This window comes from Coregonus clupeaformis, chromosome 18 (genome assembly GCF_020615455.1).
Source record: "Coregonus clupeaformis isolate EN_2021a chromosome 18, ASM2061545v1, whole genome shotgun sequence".
In the NCBI taxonomy this organism is placed as follows: domain Eukaryota; kingdom Metazoa; phylum Chordata; class Actinopteri; order Salmoniformes; family Salmonidae; genus Coregonus; species Coregonus clupeaformis.
Genome location: NC_059209.1, coordinates 19,610,296 through 19,634,259, shown reverse-complemented (window position 1 = coordinate 19,634,259; position 23,964 = coordinate 19,610,296). Strand labels below are relative to the sequence as shown.

At 43.3% G+C, this 23,964-nt stretch overlaps 1 protein-coding gene across 2 annotated transcripts in view; it reads left to right on the top strand.

The window, feature by feature from the left end:
• Positions 1-3,225: 3,225 nt before the first annotated feature.
• The window catches only part of LOC121551356 (GDNF family receptor alpha-2-like), a 77,276-nt gene continuing 56,537 nt past the window's right edge, over positions 3,226-23,964 (top strand). For both annotated transcript variants that reach the window (XM_041863964.2, XM_041863965.2), the window contains exons 1-3: positions 3,226-3,837; positions 5,727-6,035; positions 19,595-19,681. In XM_041863964.2, the coding sequence (XP_041719898.1) occupies positions 3,798-3,837; positions 5,727-6,035; positions 19,595-19,681 (436 nt within the window). In that variant the 5' untranslated portion in view covers positions 3,226-3,797. The remainder of the gene's footprint in view (positions 3,838-5,726; positions 6,036-19,594; positions 19,682-23,964) is intronic.

Sequence of the window (23,964 nt, the reverse complement as noted above, 5' to 3'; positions counted from 1 at the left end):
ATACACGGACTAATGAGGGGATATGAACCAGGTGTGTGTAATTGACAAGACAAGACAAATGGAATGATGATATATGGCGCGGCAGTGGCTAGTAAGCCGGTGACGACGAATGCCGAAGCCTGCCCGAATAAGGAGGGGAGGCAGCCTCGGCGGAAGTCGAGACAGTGAGAGTAGGAAGCCTTAAAGAGCAGTGCAAGCATCAAATGTCTGGCTATTCAATCATATTTTCCATTCAAGCCATGTCTTTCTACTTATTAATGACCCTATAATTCCTGTTCTAATCAGTCATGCATAACTTCTCTGTGTACTCCAAAATCCTAATTAATAAGTATCCAAAGGGAAGGAACATTGGTGTGAGGGGCCCTCAGGGATCTCCTCTGTCGACCTTGAATAAATCTGCCACTAATTTGCATATATAGCAAAATGGTTGGATTTTGTAAATAATAATCAATTCGATTGTCAATGATTTTGATTTTAATAGAATTTCTTTTTTTTGCAACATTTCCACTAAATTGTTCTGTAAACTAGAAATTAACAAAACTGATTATTTTCATAACCAGAGCCTACTGCAAGTATTTCTGAAGGGTAATATGTTTTTTTTTATTCATTTGGATCTATGCTTGGGTCTCACAGGGTTAATTAATAAATCATGAAAAAAGGGAGGAGTGAAAACCCACAGACACTGCAGTCCAGGAATTTAGTTTGACTCTCCTGATTTATGGCCTGTGTAGTGCCAATCCTAGTCTTATTGTGGGAAAGCTAGCCTATAAGTCTGGCATACGAGGCAACATCCCAGTATGACTCTGCTTTCTCTCTAATTTTACATGCTAAACACTGCAGATGCTTTGCGATGCTACATTGGAGCAATTATATACTGTACCCATGGAGATAGCCATGGTACACCATTTCAACCTCAACAAACTCCCACTAAGGAGTCTGATAACCTGACAGAGCACTGCATGAAAAGGATGTATGTGTGCAGGATTATCATAGAAATTGATCATTTATGGTGAAAAAGAGAATTCACAATTGTGGGGCTAATTCACTGATTTGCAATGTAGGGCTAATACCATACACTCTTAGAAAAAAGGGTTCCAAAAGAGATCCTCAGCTGTCCCCATAGGATAACCTTTTTGGGTTCCATGTAGAACCCTCTGTGTAATGGGTTCTACATGGAACCCAAAAGGGTTCTACCTGGAACAAAAAAAAAAGGTTATTCAAAGGGTTCTCCTATGGGGTTCTAGAATCTAGATAGCATGTTTTTTTTCTAAGAGTGTAGATGGTATATATAAACCCATCAATGACATCACACCATTCAATCCTATGTGAAGACTCAATGGCGCATTTGAAGTCAAGGAAGTCGATTTTAGGAACCAAAATGGCGTCTCATGGGGGAGATTTTCAAGACATAAAATGCGCAGTTTGAGCTAGTCCAGGAAGTGACGTGACAGGCTAGCTCAGTGCTGCCCCTGTAGCACATGACCGTCTGACAGTTTACCATCATTATTAGGCACTGGCCATGCAGTTTTTCAATGTGCCTGTCTCTAAATATACTTTGTTTTTAAGATTTGTAAAGATGTATGATGGCCAGAACCTATTTAAGCAATGAAGCACAACTGAGTCATTTTTGTAAATGTGAAAGACTTTGAAAAATGTAAGTTTTGTGCTTCAATATTTACTTCATGGCATCCTTGGCATTGATACGTTTGAGACCAAGATTCTAACGACACATGAAGTGTAATGATGATATATAGTGGAAATGAATGAGCCTGTTGTTGTTATCTCTGCCATCTGAGAAGTCTGCATTTGATAACTCTGTTTGACAGTTAGGCCTACATTAGTTTAATGTTATGAACTGGAATTGACATGGTAAAAGTAGGGTTTATGTGTTCCCATGAAAGCACCTGACAAATAAATAACATTTATAACACATTTTGTGATGTGCAGGAACAGGCAAACCAGCTAGCACAGTGGATCTGGGCTGATTCCAGCTCAGAGTCGGGGCACTCGGCTGAGAGTCAGACTCGGCCGACGTCATGTGGCCCGAGTCTGGGCCGCCTTCGGCAGTATTACTTATGGCTAGGATGCGGGGATTGAACTAACGCTGATTCCGGTGTGAGTTATCTGGCCCAAATGTATTACTTGGAGCTCGGGCCAATTCCGGTGTGAGTTATCTGGCCCAAATTACTTGGGGCTCTGGCCGATTGTGGCTACTCTCTGGCAGATTATTACACGGGCTGCTTTATATAATAAACATTTCATTATTTATTTATTTTTCCATATTTTCTCATTGTTTCTGTGATCAAAAAATAAAATTCACATTTAAATTAAAATCTTTAGGAGTCTTTGCTGTTTAAGTAGTATTTTAGTATTTTGAAACTTTGTGCATGTCAATTGATCAGTATTCAAACTTTGTGGATTGGACCTCCCAAGTGGCGCAGCGGTCTAAGACACTGCATAGCAGTGGTTCGATACCAGTCTGTGTCTCCCAAGGCCATACAGGAGTTGCAGCGATGGGTCAAGACTGTAACTACCAATTAGATATGACGAAAAGGGTGTATAAATAAAACTTTGTGGATATGTATAATTTGTATTTAAAATGACAAAATCGGGGAATTTTGTATACATTTATTTAAATGTTCATCGGCCCGTTTCTTGGGGATTCTGGTAAGATGCCGGCAAAGTCGGCTGAATTCCGTTATATGGAAACTGCCCGATGTACTTGGGCCGATTCTGGGCAGTCATTCATTTTGATTCCGGGCCGAGTCCGACACCCGATTCCGGGTCGATTCAATCAGTTCCGGCCCCCCGGAAGAGGGCCGCTTCTGGGCCGATTCCTCATTGCTAGCTGGGAAATGTCCTGTCTTAAATTTTTAAAGAGGACGTTCGTTTGTTGGTGAATGAGTGGATTGTGGAAGCATTAAAACAACAATTGATTTGATGACATACAAGACACAGCCGATTCCGAAATGTCACAATCTACTGAAGATAATTGCTGTAGGCCAGCCCAGCAATCGAGCTGTCAACCGGAAGATGGACTCCTCTCATAATAATTTGACAGAAGCCATATTCTTGCATAAATAGTGTTGTTCATAGTTTTTCCAGTAAACGAGTGAGTCAGCATCGCCCTCTGCTGGTTTCCCGAAGCTCGTGAAATTAACTCCTGTGACGCCAGAACACTCAAAAAGAAGCGCAGAGACTCAGAAAGTCAGAGGCGCGCGGCTTTTGGAGTGTCAAGTCTTCACTCAGCAGTGTCCCTCCTGCGTAGGCTACAGTAGCTGTAGTTTCCATAATCCTCCAGAGAAATGTCATTGTAAAAGTTATCTGACTTCATTATCGTTGCCAAATATTTGTATTTGCATATCGTTTCAAGTGTGGGAGCTGCGAACCGGATCATCAGAGCTCTTGATGCGGAGAGATGCCACAGTACATTCGATATGTACGGTATATATATATATATATATATATATATATATATATATATATATATATAGCCTACGACCTATGAAATAACTGCTCACAGACTGGGATTTAATTCCTTTACCAAGAGGATTTTGAGATTGTCTTTTTTTGTGTTTCCGAATTTGTGGATTACTGAGAGTGGAAATTGTGAAGGCACGTTCCATACACTAAATTTGAGTTTTTTGCGCGGATATTTAAATTCTCCCAGTTCTAGTTACGACGGAATTAACGATTTGGAAGGGGAATTACAACACGTCCACAAAAGGAAGAAATTCATTCGGATCCTCACTTTTACGGCTTCTTGACCTTGCATCTAATTAGGCTACCAATTCTTCATGATGTGGATTTATTTCTGCCTCGTTCTTTTTCTTTTAGGTGAGACATTTATATTCTGATGTTTCTTAAGTTTTAAATTCATATAAAACTATTTATTCAATTGCATGACATGCATGGGGATAGTTTAGTAATTGTTGTGAATATTATACATTCAGTAGACTCTTTCATTTGATGTTGTTTCGCCTATAACCCACTTATTATGAAATCAATCTTAGGTTTTACTATCGCATCATTAAATCAATTACATTTACATTATTTCCTTAATTACCCATAGAGTGCACGTTAGAATTTATTAGTTGCAACATTTTACCTATACTCCCAACTTGTTGTTAGTGCAGATATGTATTGTCTTTTGGAATCTCGTCTGCCTATTTGATTAAGGTTGAGATAGTGAAATAACCCACATAAAGTTAATGCATAGCCTAAACATGATGATGATGATGATCTGTCTTGATGGTAGATGATGCTCAATTAATCAGTTACTGATAGTGGTTATACGCATAATGTAGTTTTACTGCATACTCCCTCTACTTTAAACCAATAGCAAAGTCTATATCAATATCCCCCTTAGCAGTTTGCAGGTTTACCTGAAGGTATCTCTCATGTCAGTCTTTCCATCTATATAGGAGTCAGTGTTTGTATCTTTCTTTGTCTATGCCATTGAAGAGATAAGCCTCTGTTTTCCTTTCAACATTTTTGTTATTGAGTTGACTGCCATACACAACAACAATATGGAAAACTTTTATATTCGGAAGGTGAGTGCACTGAGATCAATGACCATACACAGGCAGCCCAATTCTGATCTTTTGCCAAATTATTGGTCTTGACCAATCAGATCAGATATCTTGCCAATAAATGGCCAAAAGATTAAGGCAGCCCATGAAGCATAACAGATAATAGACTGAAATATATCATATAACTAGTTGATGCGTCAAATGTGTGTGTGCTAATCATAGCCTACATACAAATGAACATTGACTATATTGACTTGTCAAACAACTATCATATATTTGTCTTTCCTCAGACTCCTTGATGCTGTTGTCATCTGGTAATCTGATGTTTCTACAACCAGAAATGTAGTTTACAACCAGAAAATGGGATTATTATGTCCCAAGCCAAATTCTGCCTGCTGAGATTGCAGCATTGTAAGGAGTTTGAGTTTCAATTGCACAGTAGACTGCATTTATAATAGATCTATTAGATTCTGCTCTTGTGAGAAGAGCAATATTTTTACATTCTCAAGACGGTTTAGGACCAATATATAGTTCCTAGTGGACAACATTTGGCATGGAATGTCATAATGACGTCATTTTCTGGTCGATTTTTGTTTGTAGCAACATCAGATAAATGCATTACAACAAAATATGTATTTTTCATGACAACATTGAGACATTAAATATAATATGCCATATCTGGTCAGAAAACCATATTAAAAAATATATTTCAACCCAACCATTGCATCACAAAAACCATCAGAATGGCGTCATTGCAACCAGTTTTGTCCGCTGGGTGATTACACGGTTATTTAATTACATTTCCTTATACTGTATGTGTATGTTTTCTCTGCATGTTTCATATTCGTAAACAATATGTCCTGTGATCAGAAATCCCTTACACCAGTGTTTCCTAAACCTCACAGTACCCCACAGCTATTCCACTTATTTAATGTATTCCAGTACTAGCACTCTTGAGTCAATTTGTCAACTTATCATCAAGCTCTTCATCTGTTGAATCAGATGTGCTAGTTCTGGAATATATCAAATACATGGAACGGCTGGAGGTACTCAAGGAGAGGTTTAGGAAACACTGCCTTGCCTTATGAAATGTTCATACAGCACCAGTGATATAGTAAAATCATCAAATATTCCCATGCATGTGTCACTCCATTCAGTCAGACCAATGAGAGAACATCCACTTCCCTCCCTCAGATGGGGTTGTGTTTTCCTGGGGCGGTTCCTCGTCGGCCCTGGTTGGGACGGGTGCCCATGGCTGGTTGGATTGTGTGAGGGCCAGTGACATGTGCAACCAGAACCCCCAGTGCAGCTCCCGCTACCGGGTGATGCGCCAGTGCCTGGTGGGCAGAGAAAGGGACACCATGCTGGCCAACAGGGAGTGCCAATCTGCCCTGGAGGTGCTGCTGGTCAGTCCCCTGTATGACTGTCGCTGTAAAAGGGGCATGAAGAAGGAGCTTCAGTGTCTGCAGAGTTACTGGAGCATCCACATGGGCCTGACCGAAGGTGAGACTGAAATCAATGAAAAAATTATAAAATGTTTGTTGCCGGATTCAACATACATAGATACTTGCATAATTAGATCTGCAGGTATGTGCATAGATAAGAATCAGAATCAGAATCCAAATCACCTTTATTCGCCAAGTACATTTACATATACAAGGAATTTGATTTGGTGAAATGGTGTTGCCACAGTAAACTGAATCAACAGACAGAACATATAGACGATAAACATATACACAGAATAAATAGATGTAGATGACTCTGCTATTATGAATTGTATATGTCATTTGTTAGTGAACAAACACATAATCAGCTAATTAGATGTAATTAGGTACAGATAGTGGCTACATGATCATCTAGGTCTCTTTTTAAAAAGCAGAGAATAAGGAAAGTCTAATGGATTGTATGTATGCTGCACCTGCTACAGGATACAGTGCATTCTGAAAGTATTCAGACCCCTTCCCTTTTCCACATTTCTTTAGGTTACAGCCTTATTCTAAAATGGATTAAATTAATTTTTTTCCTCTTCAATCTACACACACTACCCATAATGACAAAGTGAAAACAGGTTTTTAGAAATGTTTGCAATTGTATAAAATAAAAAACTGAAATACCATATTTACATAAGTATTGAGACCCTTTGCTATGAGACTCAAAATTGAGCTCAGATGCATCCTGTTTCCATTGATCATCTTTGAAAGGTTTCTACAACTTGATTGGATGATTTGGAAATGCCCAAACCTGTCTATATAAGGTCCCACAGTTGACAGTGCATGTCAGAGCAAAAACCAAGCCATGAGGTCGAAGGAATTGAGAGCGCCGAGATAGGACTGTGTAGAGTCACAGATCTGGGGAAGGGTACCAAAAACTTTCTGCAGCATTGAAGGTCCCCAAGAACACAGTGGCCTCCATCATTCTTTAAATGGAAGAAGTTTGGAACCACCAAGACTCTTCCAAGAGCTGGCTGCCCGGTCAAACTGAGCAATCGGGGATGTGACCAAGAACCCGATGGTCATTCTGACAGAGCTCCAGAGTTCCTCTGTGGAGATGGGAGAAACTTCCAGAAGGACAACCATCTCTGCAGCACTCCACCAATTAGGCCTTTATGGTAGAGTGGCCAGACGGAAGCCACTCCTCAGTAAAAGGCACATGACAGCCTGCTTTGAGTTTGCCAAAAGGCACCTAAAGGACTCTCAGACCATGAGAAACAAGATTCTCTGGTCTGATGAAATCAAGATTGAACTCTTTGGCCTGAAAGCCAAGCGTCACATCTGGAGGAAACCTGGCACCATCCCTACGGTGAAGCATAGTGGTGGCAGCACCATGCTGTGGGGATGTTTTTCAGCGGCAGGGACTGGGAAACTAGTCAGGATCGAGGGAAAGATGAACGGAGCAAAGTACAGAGAGATCCTTGATGAAAACCTGCTCCTGAGCGCTCAGGACCTCAGACTGGGGCGAAGGTTCACCTTCCAACAGAACAACGACCCTAAGCACACAGCCAAGACAATGCAGGAGTGGCTTCGGGACAAGTCTCTGAATGTCCTTGAGTGGCCCAGCCAGAGTCCGGACTTGAACCCGATCGAACATCTCTGGAGAAACCTGAAAATAGCTGTGCAGCGACGCTCCCCATCCAACAGTTTTTGCTTTGTCATTATGGGGTATTGTGTGTAGATTGATGAGGGGGATAAAAAAAAAAATCAATTTTAGAATAAGGCTGTAACGTAACAAAATGTGGAAAAAGTCAAGGGGTCTGAATACTTTCCGAATGCGCTGTATATATTGATACCCTGAAACCCCTGACGAAAAATATATGCTTTCCATTCTCTGTGAGCTATAATGGAGCTATAATGCAATTACAGCGGCGAGACCTGTTAGGGGTGCGCTATTGGTTTTCACCTAAAGTGTTCCATATTATCATATTATTAGGTTATAAACCCACCGTTCAATGGCCTGGAGCCTGTCACTTGCACAGTGCAGGATGTAATATTTCACTTAGAACTTAGTCCTTCAAAAGCCTACTTCACATTGTCATAAGCGTGGCATGATGAATGTCTCAAGACATCACTGCAGCTGATGTCAAATCAGATCATAAGATCTAATGTAGTCAAAAGCTTTGACACACCATATGCTTTTCAACTGTGGCTAAGTCACTGGCTGACTAGTCTACAATATGTACAGAGTGATTTACCAGGAGCTAATGGCACCAGTCAAAGTATGTCAGTCTCTAAGCCTATGCTCTAGAATAGAGGGTTCAAGTGAAATGTTAGGCCCTTGAAGCAGGCCTCTCTGATTAGAGTTAACATTTTGAGGTACAATACGCTACATACAGTAAGCTGTTTGGACAAATACAGACCTCCCCTGTGTCTTGTACTGAGGATACTTGACCGAAGAATGCAAGTGTCCCATTTTGGCACTGTCCAGGGAGATAAAACGGGCTTTAATGGAGGCCAGGGCTCTTACAGTGCAGCTTTAATCTAATCATGATCCATTGTGCAGTCAACCAGGCTTTTGTTAACTGGAAACAATCAGTATATAACATTGTTCTCTGGAAACAAACACGAGGGCCGATTCCCCACAGACCCTCAAAAACGCTGCAAGCCACTTAAAAAATGGTTGTGGACAAAACCCAGAAAAAGTTTGGATATTGTAGGAAGAGCACCAGCTTGAAAGGTTTTCTCAGCAGATAGGGGGATGTCTACGGGCTATGTAGATCATTCCTAAGATCCAGCCTGTGTTGCTGTTGACTAAAATAGAAAGTCATTTAGGGACTTTGGGGCAGATTTATTAAAGGTTTGTGTGTGCTAAATTGCAGCAAAAATGTTGCATTCTCTTCATTTTGCATAATGAATTTTAGGTAGTGTTAAGAATATTTACATTTTAGTCATTTAGCAGACACTCTTATCCAGAGTGACTTACAGGAACAATTAGGGTTAAGTTTCTTGCTCAAGGGCACATCGACAGATTTTTCACCTAGTCGGCTCGGGAATTCAAACCAGCTACCTTTCGGTTATTGGCCCAACAAGCTTAATCGCTAGGCTACCTGCCTAGATCCCCTGCCTAGACCCTGCCTAGACCCTGCCTATGACAAAACATTAACAAAGATAAAAATGAACAAAGGCACAATGTCTGCAAGTTGCCTATATATTTATTGTATTTTTTATAATCTTTGTCTTCTATTCTTATGATTCGTGGATTTCCAGTATTTATATTCATGAAATGCTCTGAGCATAATGCAGGGGTAAAGGCTTATACTCCTAGTGCAATGATAACCACAAATCTCACACGGCTTAGACTTTGTTACTCTGTGCATGTGGTAGTTTGGGCGGCACACTGGAGGGTGGTGCTGCTGTGAGAAGGACCAGCATTCATTGGGCTACTCGCGCTCCGTCTTTGGCAGTCGTTAATATTGTACATGTGAACCGTTAATTGAGGTTTTAAAAGAAATGCCAGCTGAATGCAATGTGTCAGTGACAGATAATGGCTGGCCTTTTGAATAGGTCCTTCTCACTGCCGGACAACAGGGGTTAGGAGTCTGAATTTATAATAGCGTAATTACTATGTGGGAAGCATACTCTTTAATAACATAAAGGTAACTGCATTTCTCTTTCGATTAAGGCCCGGGCTTTTAAGCCTCATGGAGAGAGCACCAGGGTTTGAGGCAGTTCCGGCTAGTCAGTTAAGAAGTCCCATTCTTCACATATCACGGTTTGTTCTTTCAAATGAAAGTGAATTGAGTAGATTGTGGTCCTCTGTAGCTCAGCTGGTAGAGCACGGCGCTTGTAACGCCAAGGTAGTGGGTTCAATCCCCGGGACCACCCATACACAAAAAAATATGTATGCACGCATGACTGTAAGTCGCTTTGGATAAAAGCGTCTGCTAAATGGCATATTATATTATATTATTATAGATAGCTAAGAGAATTGAAGGCCTTTATGTGGGCGGTTCCTTGCAGTTTAATTAGTAGAACAGATTTCTACAGCAGGGAGCATACGTGAGTCTGTCTCAGGACATTGTGAGATCTTACATGAAATAACGAAATAAGCACTTAAAAAATAGAAGATTTTCCCCCTCCATTTTCATGAATGCTAGTATTCTAAAGGTCAGGAGCACAATCTGTCAGTATTCCATGCTAATATCACTACACAGCTAATTTAGAGAGGGGGAATAGGAACCCTATGCCAGCTTGAGTATGTTATTCCTAGGAGGGAGAAAATACATAAGGTTACAGAGGTACACAGTATTCCTCAGTGAAACCATCATTACCATGAGCAATGGTAGCAGTCACCAGCCATTACCTTAGCCATCCACTGTCATAAGGAGCACATTTCTCCAGTGAGGCAATGGGAGTTTGCTTCTGCATGCTGAATGTGTCCTCTGTTTTTCCTCATCTCGCCACGCTCGCTAGGTGGGTGCTTCATCATCAGAGGAAGAGACCTGTCAATATTTTTCTGGAACAAATCAATAGAGACTTTCAGACCCCCCAAAACTTGTGAAAAGGATCAATGAAATATGATGACAGGGATGGCGTTCTATGTCCTTGCAAATCCCTCTAATGATTCCTTTACTGTAACTGAAGATCCATCGAGCAGATTTCAATATGACTGAAATGACACCCAGAGTGGCTGCTATAGTTGGGAAATTCGCCCCTCTTACCCTGGCAGGAAGATACAGACTATTTTGCATTCTGAATACGGGCAAGTGGGGATTTGGATTTGTCCCGCCATAAAGGTTTATGGATGATTGAATGCGGATCATTGGAATCATGCGAGTGGACTAGCTATCAGAGCCGTTGCAATTTTCTTGTACACAGATGGTCTTCAACTACCGAGAAATATGTAATCAATATTCTTCATTTATGCAAATAGACTAGGTCAGCTTTAAACAAATTAGGTGAATGACAGCTATTAAAATGTACTTTGCTTCAATCTATAAGCTGAAAAATCCATAGGACACTTCCATCATCTCAGGAATGTACTCCTATTGATAATGAATATGTGATGGATTTTAGATTCTCTACAGCTTAAAACCCTTAGGCCGTCATCCACCGAATCAACTTAACCCAATGAGTCCCACCGTAACGCCAGCATGTTTTGGACTTCTAACCACTTTTAAACATTGTGTGTTTAAGCTACAGATTTCTGGGTTGTACCATCGGAATCGCCCAGCCCTGTTTGCATCCATAGATTCCAACCATTAGTCTGTGTGATTAACAGGTGCTGAGCTAGAGCGGTGGTTGTGAGACAAGGGCAGATCCCGAAGGGGCCCGGGCCGGGTCTTTTATACAAAAACGTTTGTAGAATCAGAATGGTTTGGGCTACAAACTACTAAAAGCTATCTATGAAAAGCTGAAACTCTCATGAACACGCACAGATTTTGCTCTATGACACTCACAAGCTACACAAGAGTTGTTAGAAGGTAAGGAGTTCTTCTACATAGAAGATCATCGGAAATCCCAGGACATAGTGTATATAATACTGTAATAAGCTCACATAGTTGCTGTCACAAACTCCACACAGTTGTCGCTGACTAGTTAGATATTCATTTCCCACGGAGCAAACTATTTCTGAACTTACAGCATTCATATTGATTCATTTTTATCAGGTTTTTGCTTTGGCAGGCCTTATTTTTGTCAATAAAACTCATGAATGCAACTGTTTATGTCAAATTGTTTTGTGTTCTACTTGTGGCCCTGGTTGTCCTGAAAATAAAATGGTAAAACACTTCATTGTGAGGCTAAATATAAGGGCTGGACATGCAGATAAATGAAAAGCCGATTTTTGCTGGGGTCTCGGGACTGATAGAGTTAAGAGCAGTATCCTCCTACAAGGGACGCATGATTGTCTGTTTCACTCTGGCCATGCGTAACACTGTCAGAGCAAATGAAGTCAAATGGAGTCTTAATTACCACGATAAGTTGTTGCCCTCCAGCAAACCATCATACACTAAACAGCTGGGAATATATACATGTATATTTTTTTAACTTGATGAATGTATTATTGGTTGGGTGACTGTCAAATAGCACAGTTCTTGAAGAACAGAGTGCCATGGCCTCCTGCTGTGAATGTGAATCTTTTAAACCCCAAGCGAGAGAATGATGCTGTATTTGTGCATTTCTAATTTTGCATGGCATGTGATAACATTGGAAAACACTTTCAAAATCCATCCACTACCTTCACGCTATAATTTTATGTTTGACAATATTATTAATGAAGTATTACTTTATCTTTGACTTACAATAAAATGCATTGTTATTATACACTGAGTATACCAAACATTAGGAACACTGTCCTAATATTGAGTTGCATCCCCCCTCAGAACAGCCTCAATTTGTCAGGGCATGGACACGGGGATGCTGCCCCATGTTGACTCCAATGCTTCCCACAGTTGTGTCAAGTTGGCTGGATGTCCTTTAGGTGGTAGACCATTCCTGAGACAAACGGGATACTGTTGAGCGTGAAAACCCCAGCAGCGTTGCAGTTCTTGACACAAACCGGTGCGCCTGGCACCTACTACCAAAATCACTTAAATATTCTGTCTTGCCCATTCACCCTCTGAATGCCACACATACACAATCTATGTCTCAATTGTCTCAAAGCTTAAAAATCCTTCTTTAACCTGTCTCCTCCCCTTCATCTACACCAGGGGTCTCCAACAGGTCGATCGCACACACCTGTCTATATAAGGTCCCACAGTTGACAGTGCATGTCAGGGCAAATACCAAGCCACGAGGTCGAAGGAATTGTTCTGAGACAGGATTGTGTCGAGGCACAGATCTGGGGAAGGGTACCAAAACATTTCTGCAGCATTGAAGGTCCCCAAGAACACAGTGGCTTCTATCATTCTTAAATGGAAGAAGTTTGGAACCACCAAGACTCTTCCTAGAGCTGGCCGCCCGGCCAAACTGAGCAATCGAGGGAGAAGGGCCTTGGTCAGGGAGGTGACCAAGAACCCGATGGTCACTCTGACAGAGCTCCAGAATTCCTCTGTGGAGATAGGAGAACCTTCCAAAAGGACAACCATTTCTGCAGCACTCCACCAATCAGGCCTTTATGGTTGAGTGGCCAGACGGAAGCCACTCCTCAGTAAAAGGGACATGACAGCCTGCTTTGAGTTTGCCAAAAGGCACCTAAAGGACTCTCAGACCATGAGAAACAAGATTCTAAGAATCTTATTTAAGAATGTTTGTCTGGCTGCCTTTGCTTTCTCACTACAGAGATGTGTAGAATGATATGAAAAATTGTGGACAGGGAGAAATTGGGATAATAACCCCTCATCCCACAACCCACCCCCATGTTTTCTGCAACACCTACTCTTCGAGAACTGCAGTGGTGATGTTACACGTTGTGATGATCATCAATGCTGACTGAAGTAGTGAAAAGAAGCTAGGGAAGTGGTAGACATGGGGATGTCTTCGTCCACAACACAAAGGTTTCAGCATTGCTTCTGATGTTTCCACATCTCAATAAGCAACTGCATGATTATGAAGCAGCAGTATGAAAACGCATAATGATAAGAACAGACACACCAACTTTTATTTTACCATTATTTTGCTTGGAACACATTATCTTCTACCTGGAGAAGAGTTGCAGGGGTTGATTGATCCATATGGAGAGGGGTTGAATGAGTCAGTTGGAAGCTGGATATAATTACTGGAGGTGGCCAAGGTAGTATGAGAAGCCAGATTAGGAATTTAAGCTTTGACACTGGGGTTAACCTTTTACTCTTGCAACAAGTGCCATGGCTACTTTAATGACCACAGAGATTATGGACATCTGTTTAATGTCTCATTCGAAGGACGGCACCTTATGCAGTTCCGTTTTCCCCCCATCACTCCCTTACCAGATGGAATAGTGCTGTCTTATGGCCCTCCAACACCACATTCAGCATATTCTATTCTCCCATCGAAGAATTGACCAGGCCCAGCCCTGCTTAGTTTCAGGAGCAAGCAAGCAATAGGATGTAGGGTAGTATGGCTGCTGGCAATCCCTCTGCAATGTCTTACAACAGGTTGCTTACTTTCTTATACAGTGCCTTGCAAAAGTATTCATCCCCCTTGGCGTTTGTCCTATTTTGTTGCATTACAACCTGTAATTTAAATTGATTTTATTTGGATTTCATGTGATGGACATACACAAAATAGTCCAAATTGGTCAAGTGAAATGAAAAAGGTAACTCGTTAAAAAAATTCTAAAAAATTAATAACAGAAAAGTGGTGCGTGCATATGTATTCACCCCCTTTATTATGAAGCCCCTAAATAAGATCTGGTGCAACCAATTACCTTCAGAAGTCACATAATGAGTTAAATAAAGTCATTGTGTGTGAAATCTAAGTGTCACATGATCGGTCTGCAACACCACTAAGCAAGGGGCACCACCAAGCAAGCGGCACCATGAAGAACAAGGAGCTTTGAACTTTGAACATCCCATGGAGCACCATTAAATCCATTATTAAAAAATGGAAGAATATGGCACCACAACAAACCTGCCAAGAGAGGGCTGCCCACCAAAACTCACGGGCCAGGCAAGGAGGGCATTAATCAGAGGCAACAAAGAGACCAAAAGATTGGAGTATCTATCCATAGGACCACTTTAAGCCTTACACTCCACAGAGCTGGGCTTTACGGAAGAGTGGCCAGAAGAAAGCCATCGCTTAAAGAAAAAAATAAGCAAACATGTTTGGTGTTCACCAAAAGGCATGTGGGAGACTCCCCAAACATATGGAAGAAGGTACTCTGGTCAGATGAGACTAAAATTGAGCTTTTTGGCCATCAAGGAAAACGCTATGTCTGGCGCAAACCCAACACCTCTGATCACCCCGAGAACACCATCCCCACATTGAAGCATGGTGGTGGCAGCATCATGCTGTGGGGAAGTTTTTCATCGGCAGGGACTGGGAAACTGGTCAGAATTGAAGGAATGATGGATGGCGCTAAATATAGGGAAATTCTTTAGGGAAACCTGTTTCAGTCTTCCAGAGATTTGAGACTGGGACGGAGGTTCACCTTCCAGCAGGACAATGACCCTAAGCATACTGCTAAAGCAACACTCGAGTGGTTTAAGAGGAAATATTTAAATGTCATGGAATGGCCTAGTCAAAGCCCAGACCTCAATCCAATTGAGAATCTGTGGTATGACTTAAAGATTGCTGTACACCAGCGGAACCCATCCAACTTGAAGGAGCTGGAGCAGTTTGCCTTGAAGAATGGGCAAAAGTCCCAGTGGCTAGATGTGCCAAGCTTATAGAGACATACCCCAAGAGACTTGCAGCTGTAATTGGGGGGGTGAATAGTTATGCACGATCAAGTTTTCTGTTTTTTTGTCTTATTTCTTGTTTGTTTCACAATTAAAAATATCTTCAAAGTGGTAGGCATGTTGTGTAAATCAAATGATACTGTCACGATCGTCGAAGGAGGAGGACCAAGGCGCAGCGTGATACTCGTACATCTTATTTATTAAGTGTACACACGATAAACAAAACAACAAACGATACGTGAAGTCCAACGGTACTAAACAAACCAAATGGAACAAGATCCCACAAAGAACATATGAAAACAGCCTACCTAAGTATGGCTCCCAATCAGAGACAACGAACAACAGCTGCCTCTGATTGGGAACCACCCTGCCCAACATAGATCTATACGATCTAGAACAGAAACCAAAACATAGAAAACACAACATAGAAGCTACACAGTGAAAACTAAACATAGAAAATCCACACCCTGGCTCAACATTTCAGAGTCCCCAGAGCCAGGGCGTGACAGTACCCCTCCCCAAAGGCACGGACTGCGACCGCGCCCAAACATAAACCGAACAGGGGAGGGCTGGGTAGGCATTCCTCCTCGGAGGCGGTTCCGGCTCCGGGCTTGACCACCACCCTCCAACAATCCCCCCGTAGCGCCCCTGGTCCGGTCTGGCCCCGCTGGCTGGAGCTGGACTGGACATCGTAGGAGCGGATTGCTTAGGCTCCGGTGTGGAGCAGCTGACCAGGCACCGGTGACCCAGGCACGGGTTGTGCCGGACTGACGACGCGCACCCCTGGCTTGGTGCGTGGAGCAGGAACGGGCCGGACCGGGCTGACGATGCGCACCCCTGGCTTGGTGCGTGGAGCAGGAACGGGCCGGACCGGGCTGACGATGCGCACCCCTGGCTTGGTGCGGGGAGCAGGAACGGGCCGGACCGGGCTGACGATGCGCACCCCTGGCTTGGTGCGGGGAGCAGGCACGGGCCGTACCGGGCTGACGATGCGCACCCCTGGCTTGGTGCGTGGAGCAGGAACGGGCCGGGCCGGGCTGGCGACGCGCACCGTAGGCTTGGTGCGGGGAGCAGGAACAGGCCGGGCCGGGCTGGCGACGCGCACCATTGGCTTGGTGCGGGGAGCAGGAACAGGCCGGACCGGGCTGGCAACGCGCACCATAGGCTTGGTGCGAGGGGCAGGAACCGGCCGGGCCGGGCTGGCGACGCGCACCGTAGGCTTGGTGCGAGGGGCAGGAACAGGCCGGACCGGGCTGACGACGCGCACCATTGGCTTGGTGCGGGGAGCAGGAACAGGCTTGACCGGGCTGACGACGCGCACCATTGGCTTGATGCGGGGAGCTGGAACAGGCCGGGCCGGGCTGGCGACGCGCACCGTAGGCTTGGTGCGAGGGGCAGGAACAGGCCGGACCGGGCTGACGACGCGCACCATTGGCTTGGTGCGGGGAGCAGGAACAGGCTTGACCCGGGCTGACGACGCGCACCATTGGCTTGATGCGGGGAGCTGGAACAGGCCGGGCCGGGCTGGCGACGCGCACCGTAGGCTTGGTGCGAGGGGCAGGAACAGGCCGGACCGGGCTGACGACGCGCACCATTAGCTTGGTGCGGGGAGCAGGAACAGGCCGGGCCGGGCTGGCGACGCGCACCATTGGCTTGGTGCGGGGAGCAGGAACAGGCCGGGCCGGGCTGGCAACGCGCACCATTGGCTTGGTGCGGGGAGCAGGAACAGGCCGGGCCGGGCTGGCGACGCGCACCGTAGGCTTGGTGCGAGGTGCAGGAACAGGCCGGGCCGGGCTGGCGACGCGCACCGTAGGCTTGGTGCGAGGGACAGGAACAGGGCGGATCGTACTGGGAACACACACCACTGGCCTTAAACGGGGATCAGGAACGGGCCGGACCGGACTGGCAATACACCTCAGTACCTCTCGCCGTGCCTCTACATCTTCCTTCCCTTTTCTCACCAATGGCTCCCGTAACCCGGTGGCCTTCTCTCCTCGTCCACGAACTCGCCCCTTCTCTGCCTCCAGCAGCCCCGTCGTCCATGCCATGTGCCCCCCCCTAAAAATGTTTTGGGGGTGCCTCTCGCCTGTCCGACCACGACCCGGTTGGCGCCGCTTCTCCTCTCCTGCCTGGGTCTCCCCCTTCATAGCCCTCCGGCAACGGACGGCCTCCTCCTCCGTAATCTGCCCCCAACCGAGGAGGACATCTACTAATGTTACCTCCTGCGTGTGCTCCTGGACACGCAGCTTGGTCCTGGTGTGGTGGGATCTTCTGTCACGATCGTCGAAGGAGGAGGACCAAGGCGCAGCGTGATACTCGTACATCTTATTTATTAAGTGTACACACGATAAACAAAACAACAAACGATACGTGAAGTCCAACGGTACTAAACAAACCAAATGGAACAAGATCCCACAAAGAACATATGAAAACAGCCTACCTAAATATGGCTCCCAATCAGAGACAACGAACAACAGCTGCCTCTGATTGGGAACCACCCTGCCCAACATAGATTTATACGATCTAGAACAGAAACCAAAACATAGAAAACACAACATAGAAGCTACACAGTGAAAACTAAACATAGAAAGTCCACACCCTGGCTCAACATTTCAGAGTCCCCAGAGCCAGGGCGTGACAGATACAAACCCCCAAAAAACAATTTTAATTCCAGGTTGAAAGGCAACAAAATTAGAAAAATGCCAATGGGGTGAATACTTTCGCAAGCCACTGTAGCAATGTATTATGTCTAGGAATCTAGGGAGTGTGTCTGGAGTCCTGGTCAGGTTCCATGGTCAGGTCAAAATCTTCATTATTAGAGATGTTTTGTCATTATCAGAAGGGGAAACAACTGCTTATGAATTTTTTCCCCTCAGGGAAGGGAACAACATGTTATAGCAGAGTTAGTGTGGCCCTGCTTGGAGCATTGCTCAGGAGTTGGCAAGGGAAGAGTTCAATGTCGTCACTCTATAGTTTATAATGTTGGGAGGCGCAACTTTCACTCCTGTTAAGTGACATATATTTTAGCCATTTGGCATTATTGTTGTTCATCTTCAGTTTGGTGTATTTCAATAGTTGTTTTACTGTGGGTTTTTTCATCCCCCTCTTCTTCATGGAACTAAGATAACGTATCATAATACAATGTTGCCTCTGTTTTGTTTTCAACAAGTGTACTGTGAACCCACATAACACTGTGTTATTAAAGTGAAATTTTCAAGGGTATGCTTTCTATTCCACCTGATCGGCAGCCTGATAATGAAATATGCACTATACTGTACAACCTGATCAACACATATGTGAATCACACACTACCTTCTGTTGAAGTCTCCATTCTCTGAACAGCTGGAAGAACACCTTATCAGGTAACATCATCTTTTCAAAAGCACGGAGCATTGTGATAAACAAATGGTGATATCTATTGATTGGATGGTTATCCAATGAGCTTCACCTCTCCCCATAGGTTTTGGATTTTCTTATTTGCTGTGGTAGGCTCCCTGCCTGTCCCACAACAGCCTTGCTGTGTTTCTGTTAGGATCAAAATGCAATGCTACACACTGGAGGGTTTGTCTAGATCACACCGAATGGCTGTGAATTTTAAACACAGGATTAGAGGCTTCTGAGAGAGAGAGGCACAAGGGAGCAGCACAGTCAGTTGAGTGCTAATTTGATTCTTATTTTACAAACAGCCACCGCAATTCAGCATTCGAGGCTGCCTCACCTAAATCACAGACCAAATGTTATTTCCAAAATGAAATTATCTGACCGTGGTGAACGATCTGCTTTGCATATCACCAAATTAGCCAAATGTTCACACCATTGAAATCTTCAGGGCCAAAAACTCAAGTTGACAACTTCTGTAGAATTCAAACTGGTTTCTGTTATCAACAATTTAGATAAAATATAGATAATTGCTTATTGCTTTAGCACAAAAAAAAGGTTATCCTGTGCAATGATTCTAAAACCATGACGCCTTGCGTTAGACACATGAAGGTCAACAACTTTGTCTACATTTTGAGATCATATCTGGGTCCTCTGTAGCTCAGCTGGTAGAGCACGGTGCTTGTAACGCCAAGGTAGTGGGTTCGATCCCCAGGACCACCCATACACAAAAATGTATGCACGCATGACTGTAAGTTGCTTTGGATAAAAGCGTCTGCTAAATGGCATATTATTATATTATTTATTCCTTTATTTAATGTACCGCAACACATACCTGTAATTAATGTACCATGAACTACAGTATGTGGGTGTGAGCACACTATCATTTTTATTTTTATAAAAACCAATTTCATCATGACTGTTTTCCCAGGTGGAGAGCTTTATGAAACATCCCCTTATGAACCTGTGATTCCTGTTCGCCACCCTGATGCATTCCGTCTCGCTTCCATTATCTCAGGTAAGAACAATTGTTTCATGTTATAATTTTTTTTTGTTCCACAATTACTATTCCATGTGAAAAGACTGTGAAGATACATTATATATACAAAAGATGTGGACACCCCTTCAAATTAGTGGATTTGGCTATTTCAGCCGCACCCGTTGCTGACAGGTGTAAAAAATTGAGCACACAGTCATGCAATCTCCATAGACAAACATTGGCAGTTGAATGGCTTTACTGAAGAGCTCAGTGACTTTCAATGTGGTACAGTCATAGGATGCCACCTTTCCAACAAGTCAGTTCGTGAAATTTCTGCCCTGCTAGAGCTGCCCCAGTCAACTGTAAGTATTGTTATTGTGAAGTGGAAACATCTAGGAGCAACAACGGCTCAGCCGTGAAGTGGTAGGTCACACAAGCTCACAGAACGGTACCGCAGAGTGATGAAGCGCGTAGCGCGTAAAAATCTCCTGTCCTCGGTTGCACCACTCATTACCGAGTTCCAAACTGCCTCTGGAAGCAACGTCAGCACAAGAGCTGTTCGTCGGGAGCTTCATGAAATGGGTTTCCATGGCCGAGCAGTCGCACATAAGACTAAGATCACCATGCGCAATGCCAAGTGTCGGCTGGAGTGATGTAAAGCTTGCCGCCATTGGACTCTGGAACAGTGGAAACACGTGCTCTGGAGTGATATATCACGCTTCACCATCTGGCAGCCCAACAGACGAATCTGGGTTTGGCGGAAGCCAGGAATAATGGTCTGGGGCTTTTTATCATGGTTCAGGCTAGGACCACTGACCTCAACATCATCGAACACCTTTGGGATGAATTGGAATGTCAACTGCAAGCCAGGCCTAATCTCCCAACATCAGTGCCTGACCTCACTAATGCTCTTGTGGCTGAATGGAAGCAAGTCCCCGCAGCAATGTTCCAACATCTAGTGGAAAGCTTTCCCAGAACTCCATATTAATGCCCATGATTTTGGAATGAGATGTTCGACAAGCAGGTGTCCACATACTTTTGGTCATGTAGTGTATAATGAGATGTAAGAAGTATAATTTCAACACTTATAATCTAATACTATACCCTTAAAGATACACTATGGAAGATGAATTATTTATTATTTCATGAAACCACACAAATCCTTAGTTTTAGGCAAACAATATATGCTTTTGCTAATGGGTGTGGGAAGGGGTGTGCACCTTTATTGCCAAATAAGTAATTTATGGACAATATTTCTGTCCATTTAGGGGACCCCTTTTGGTTCAACAGCCCCAAAGCCAAAAGTTCCATACAGTCTCTTTAAGGTTTCTGCTAAAGACTTCCTCCAGCAAATGTTGAACTTTTACGTTTGAAAAGCGATATCCAAAATATACATATAGTAAAGTACACACACTAAAGGGTAAAACATATTTTTTAACCAAAACACAACCATAGCCACGGGAAATAGGGGTGCTGAGGGTGCTGCAGCACCTCCCAACCCAAAACATCTTCCCACCTCCATGGACACAACTACAAACTTCAAGGAGTAGGGCATTCAAGGAGTTGGTTTGATGAGAATCCATGATGTCATCGGCCTCCCCTCTTGCTTGAGGAACAATAGAGGAGCAATAGAGAACAAAAGAGGAAGCCCCCCCCCCCCACCTCCCCCACCCCCACTTGTGCTATGTCATGACATACAGTGCATTCTGAAAGTATTCAGACCCCTTGACTTTTTCCACATTTTGTTACGTTACAGCCTTATTCTAAAATGGATTTTAAAAAATGTTTTCCTCATCAATTTACACACAATACCCCATAATGACAAAGCAAAAACAGGTTTTTATACATTTTTGCTAATTTATTACAAATAAAAAACAGAAATACCTTATTTAAATAAGTATTCAGACTTTGCTACGAGACTTGAAATTTAGCTCAGGTGCATCCTATTTCATTTTACATTTACATTTTAGTCATTTAGCAGACGCTCTTATCCAGAGCGACATACAGTTAGTGCATACCATTTTTTTGGGGTATTTTTTCAAATTTTAGTTTAATTATTATTATTAATTATTATTTTTTTCATACTGGCCCCCCGTGGGAATCGAACCCATAACCCTGGCGTTGCAAACGCCATGCTGTACCAACTGAGCTACATCCCTGCTGGCCATTCCCTCCCCTACCCTGGATGACGCTGGGCCAGTTGTGCGCCGCCCCATGGGTCTCCCGGTCACGGCCAGCTACGACAGAGCCTGGATTCGAACCAGGATCTCTAGTGACACAGCTAGCACTGCAATGCAGTGCCTTAGACCACTGCGCCAGAGCTGTTCGTCGGGAGCTTCATGAAATGGGTTTCCATGGCCGAGCAGTCGCACATAAGACTAAGATCACCATGCGCAATGCCAAGTGTCGGCTGGAGTGATGTAAAGCTTGCCGCCATTGGACTCTGGAACAGTGGAAACACGTGCTCTGGAGTGATGAATCACGCTTCACCATCTGGCAGCCCAACAGACGAATCTGGGTTTGGCGGAAGCCAGGAATAATGGTCTGGGGCTTTTTATCATGGTTCAGGCTAGGACCACTGACCTCAACATCATCGAACACCTTTGGGATGAATTGGAATGCCATCCTTGAAATGTTTCTACAACTTGATTGGAGTCCACCTGTGACTCGATGCTGTAATCACTGCCAAAGGTGCTTCAACAAAGTACTGAGTAAAGGTTCTGAATACTTATGTAAGTGTGATATTTCAGTTCAAATTTGCAAAAATGTCTAAAAAATCTGTTTTGGCTTTGTTATTATGGGGTATTGTGCGTAGATTGATGAGGGGGAAAAAACAATTTAATCAATTTTAGAATAAGGCTGTAACGTAACAAAATGTGGAAAAAGTGAAGGGGTCTGAATACTTTCAGAATGCACTGCACCTGGACCGCCTATTGAGATGTGCCTGGTAAGTAAATCAGGTGTTAAATTAGGTGGAAAGGAGACTAGAATGCCACTTTCAATAAATATGATGGATTCCTCTTTATATTCCTTAGTTCACCAAGGGGGTCTTGCTTATGTAAACCCATATATTTCCCTCTGTATTCCCATCTATTGATTTTCCATTCAGATTGATTTCTGTTTACTAATTAAACAGCAAGTATTCATCAAGGGAACTATTGCTCACATTTAATTTACTGGTTATTACTGAAAGGGCATTACTAATCAATGAAGATCTTATTATGAGACACAGCTACAATGGCTATTACACTAAGGGCTCTCTTTTAACAAACCTAATGCAATGGTAAATCTAAGTGTTGGTGTCAGATTGTTTTTGGTGGTATTTTACAACCGGAACATGTGCAGAGTAGCTGGCGGTGGCACGAAAGGTCTGGGTTTTGATGAATAAACAAGTTGTGGGTGTGTGAGGCTTGACACCACGCTGGCCAATCAGAATGTGCTCCATGGCTAAATAATTTATGTGGTAGCTTCAAGTTCTGTATTTATGGTATTTTATGTATTGCCTTGTCATCAACTCCAATTCGAATGTTAGTTCGTTATAGCCTAGTTTGTTAAATGGCCTGCCCCATATTTGCTAAATATGTTGAACATGTTTGCAGTCCACATTGTTCTAATTGCATTGCTTCAATATGGAAATACATCGTTAAACATTGGCTATAGCATTCTAACTGATATAGGGGCTAGGCCTACTGTAAATTGCAGTCTGGACATGGACATGCCAAACGTAGTCAATAAGCAAGATTAAATTCATTAGGCTATTGATAAGGCCTAAAAAGTGTATAATTCTAATAAACTTCTATTAAAAATGAAACAACAAGTTGTTTTAAATAGGCTATGTCTAAATACAGTTACAGGCACCATAATAACTCCCTGTGGGTGTATAATACAGACATGGCAACATAGACTATGGAGGGTTTTACGCACATCCAAACTTTTCACAGGAGCTGGGCAAAGATCCAATATAAAGACAAAAGGGGAATGTCCACTTACTGATATACTGCTCCCAAATGTAATGTTTTATAAACATCATGGAACCATCTTACAGATCATATTTGCACTTCGCCAGAAATAGCAGACGGAATTGCATTGCATTCGAGCCATGTACGTTCTCAACATAAACCCATGGACGGTGAATCTTTCTAATAACTTTGGTTTTTATTCAATTAAACGAAAAACAATCAATATATTTTTTTCACACAATATTTCTAAATAGGATCGGGTCAGAAGCATAATATCATAAATCGCATCTCTCGTTCCATGAGCATAAGGCAATGTGTGCACACGTAGGCCCAAGGGCTCTTAGGCAGGAGGCATGGATGTTT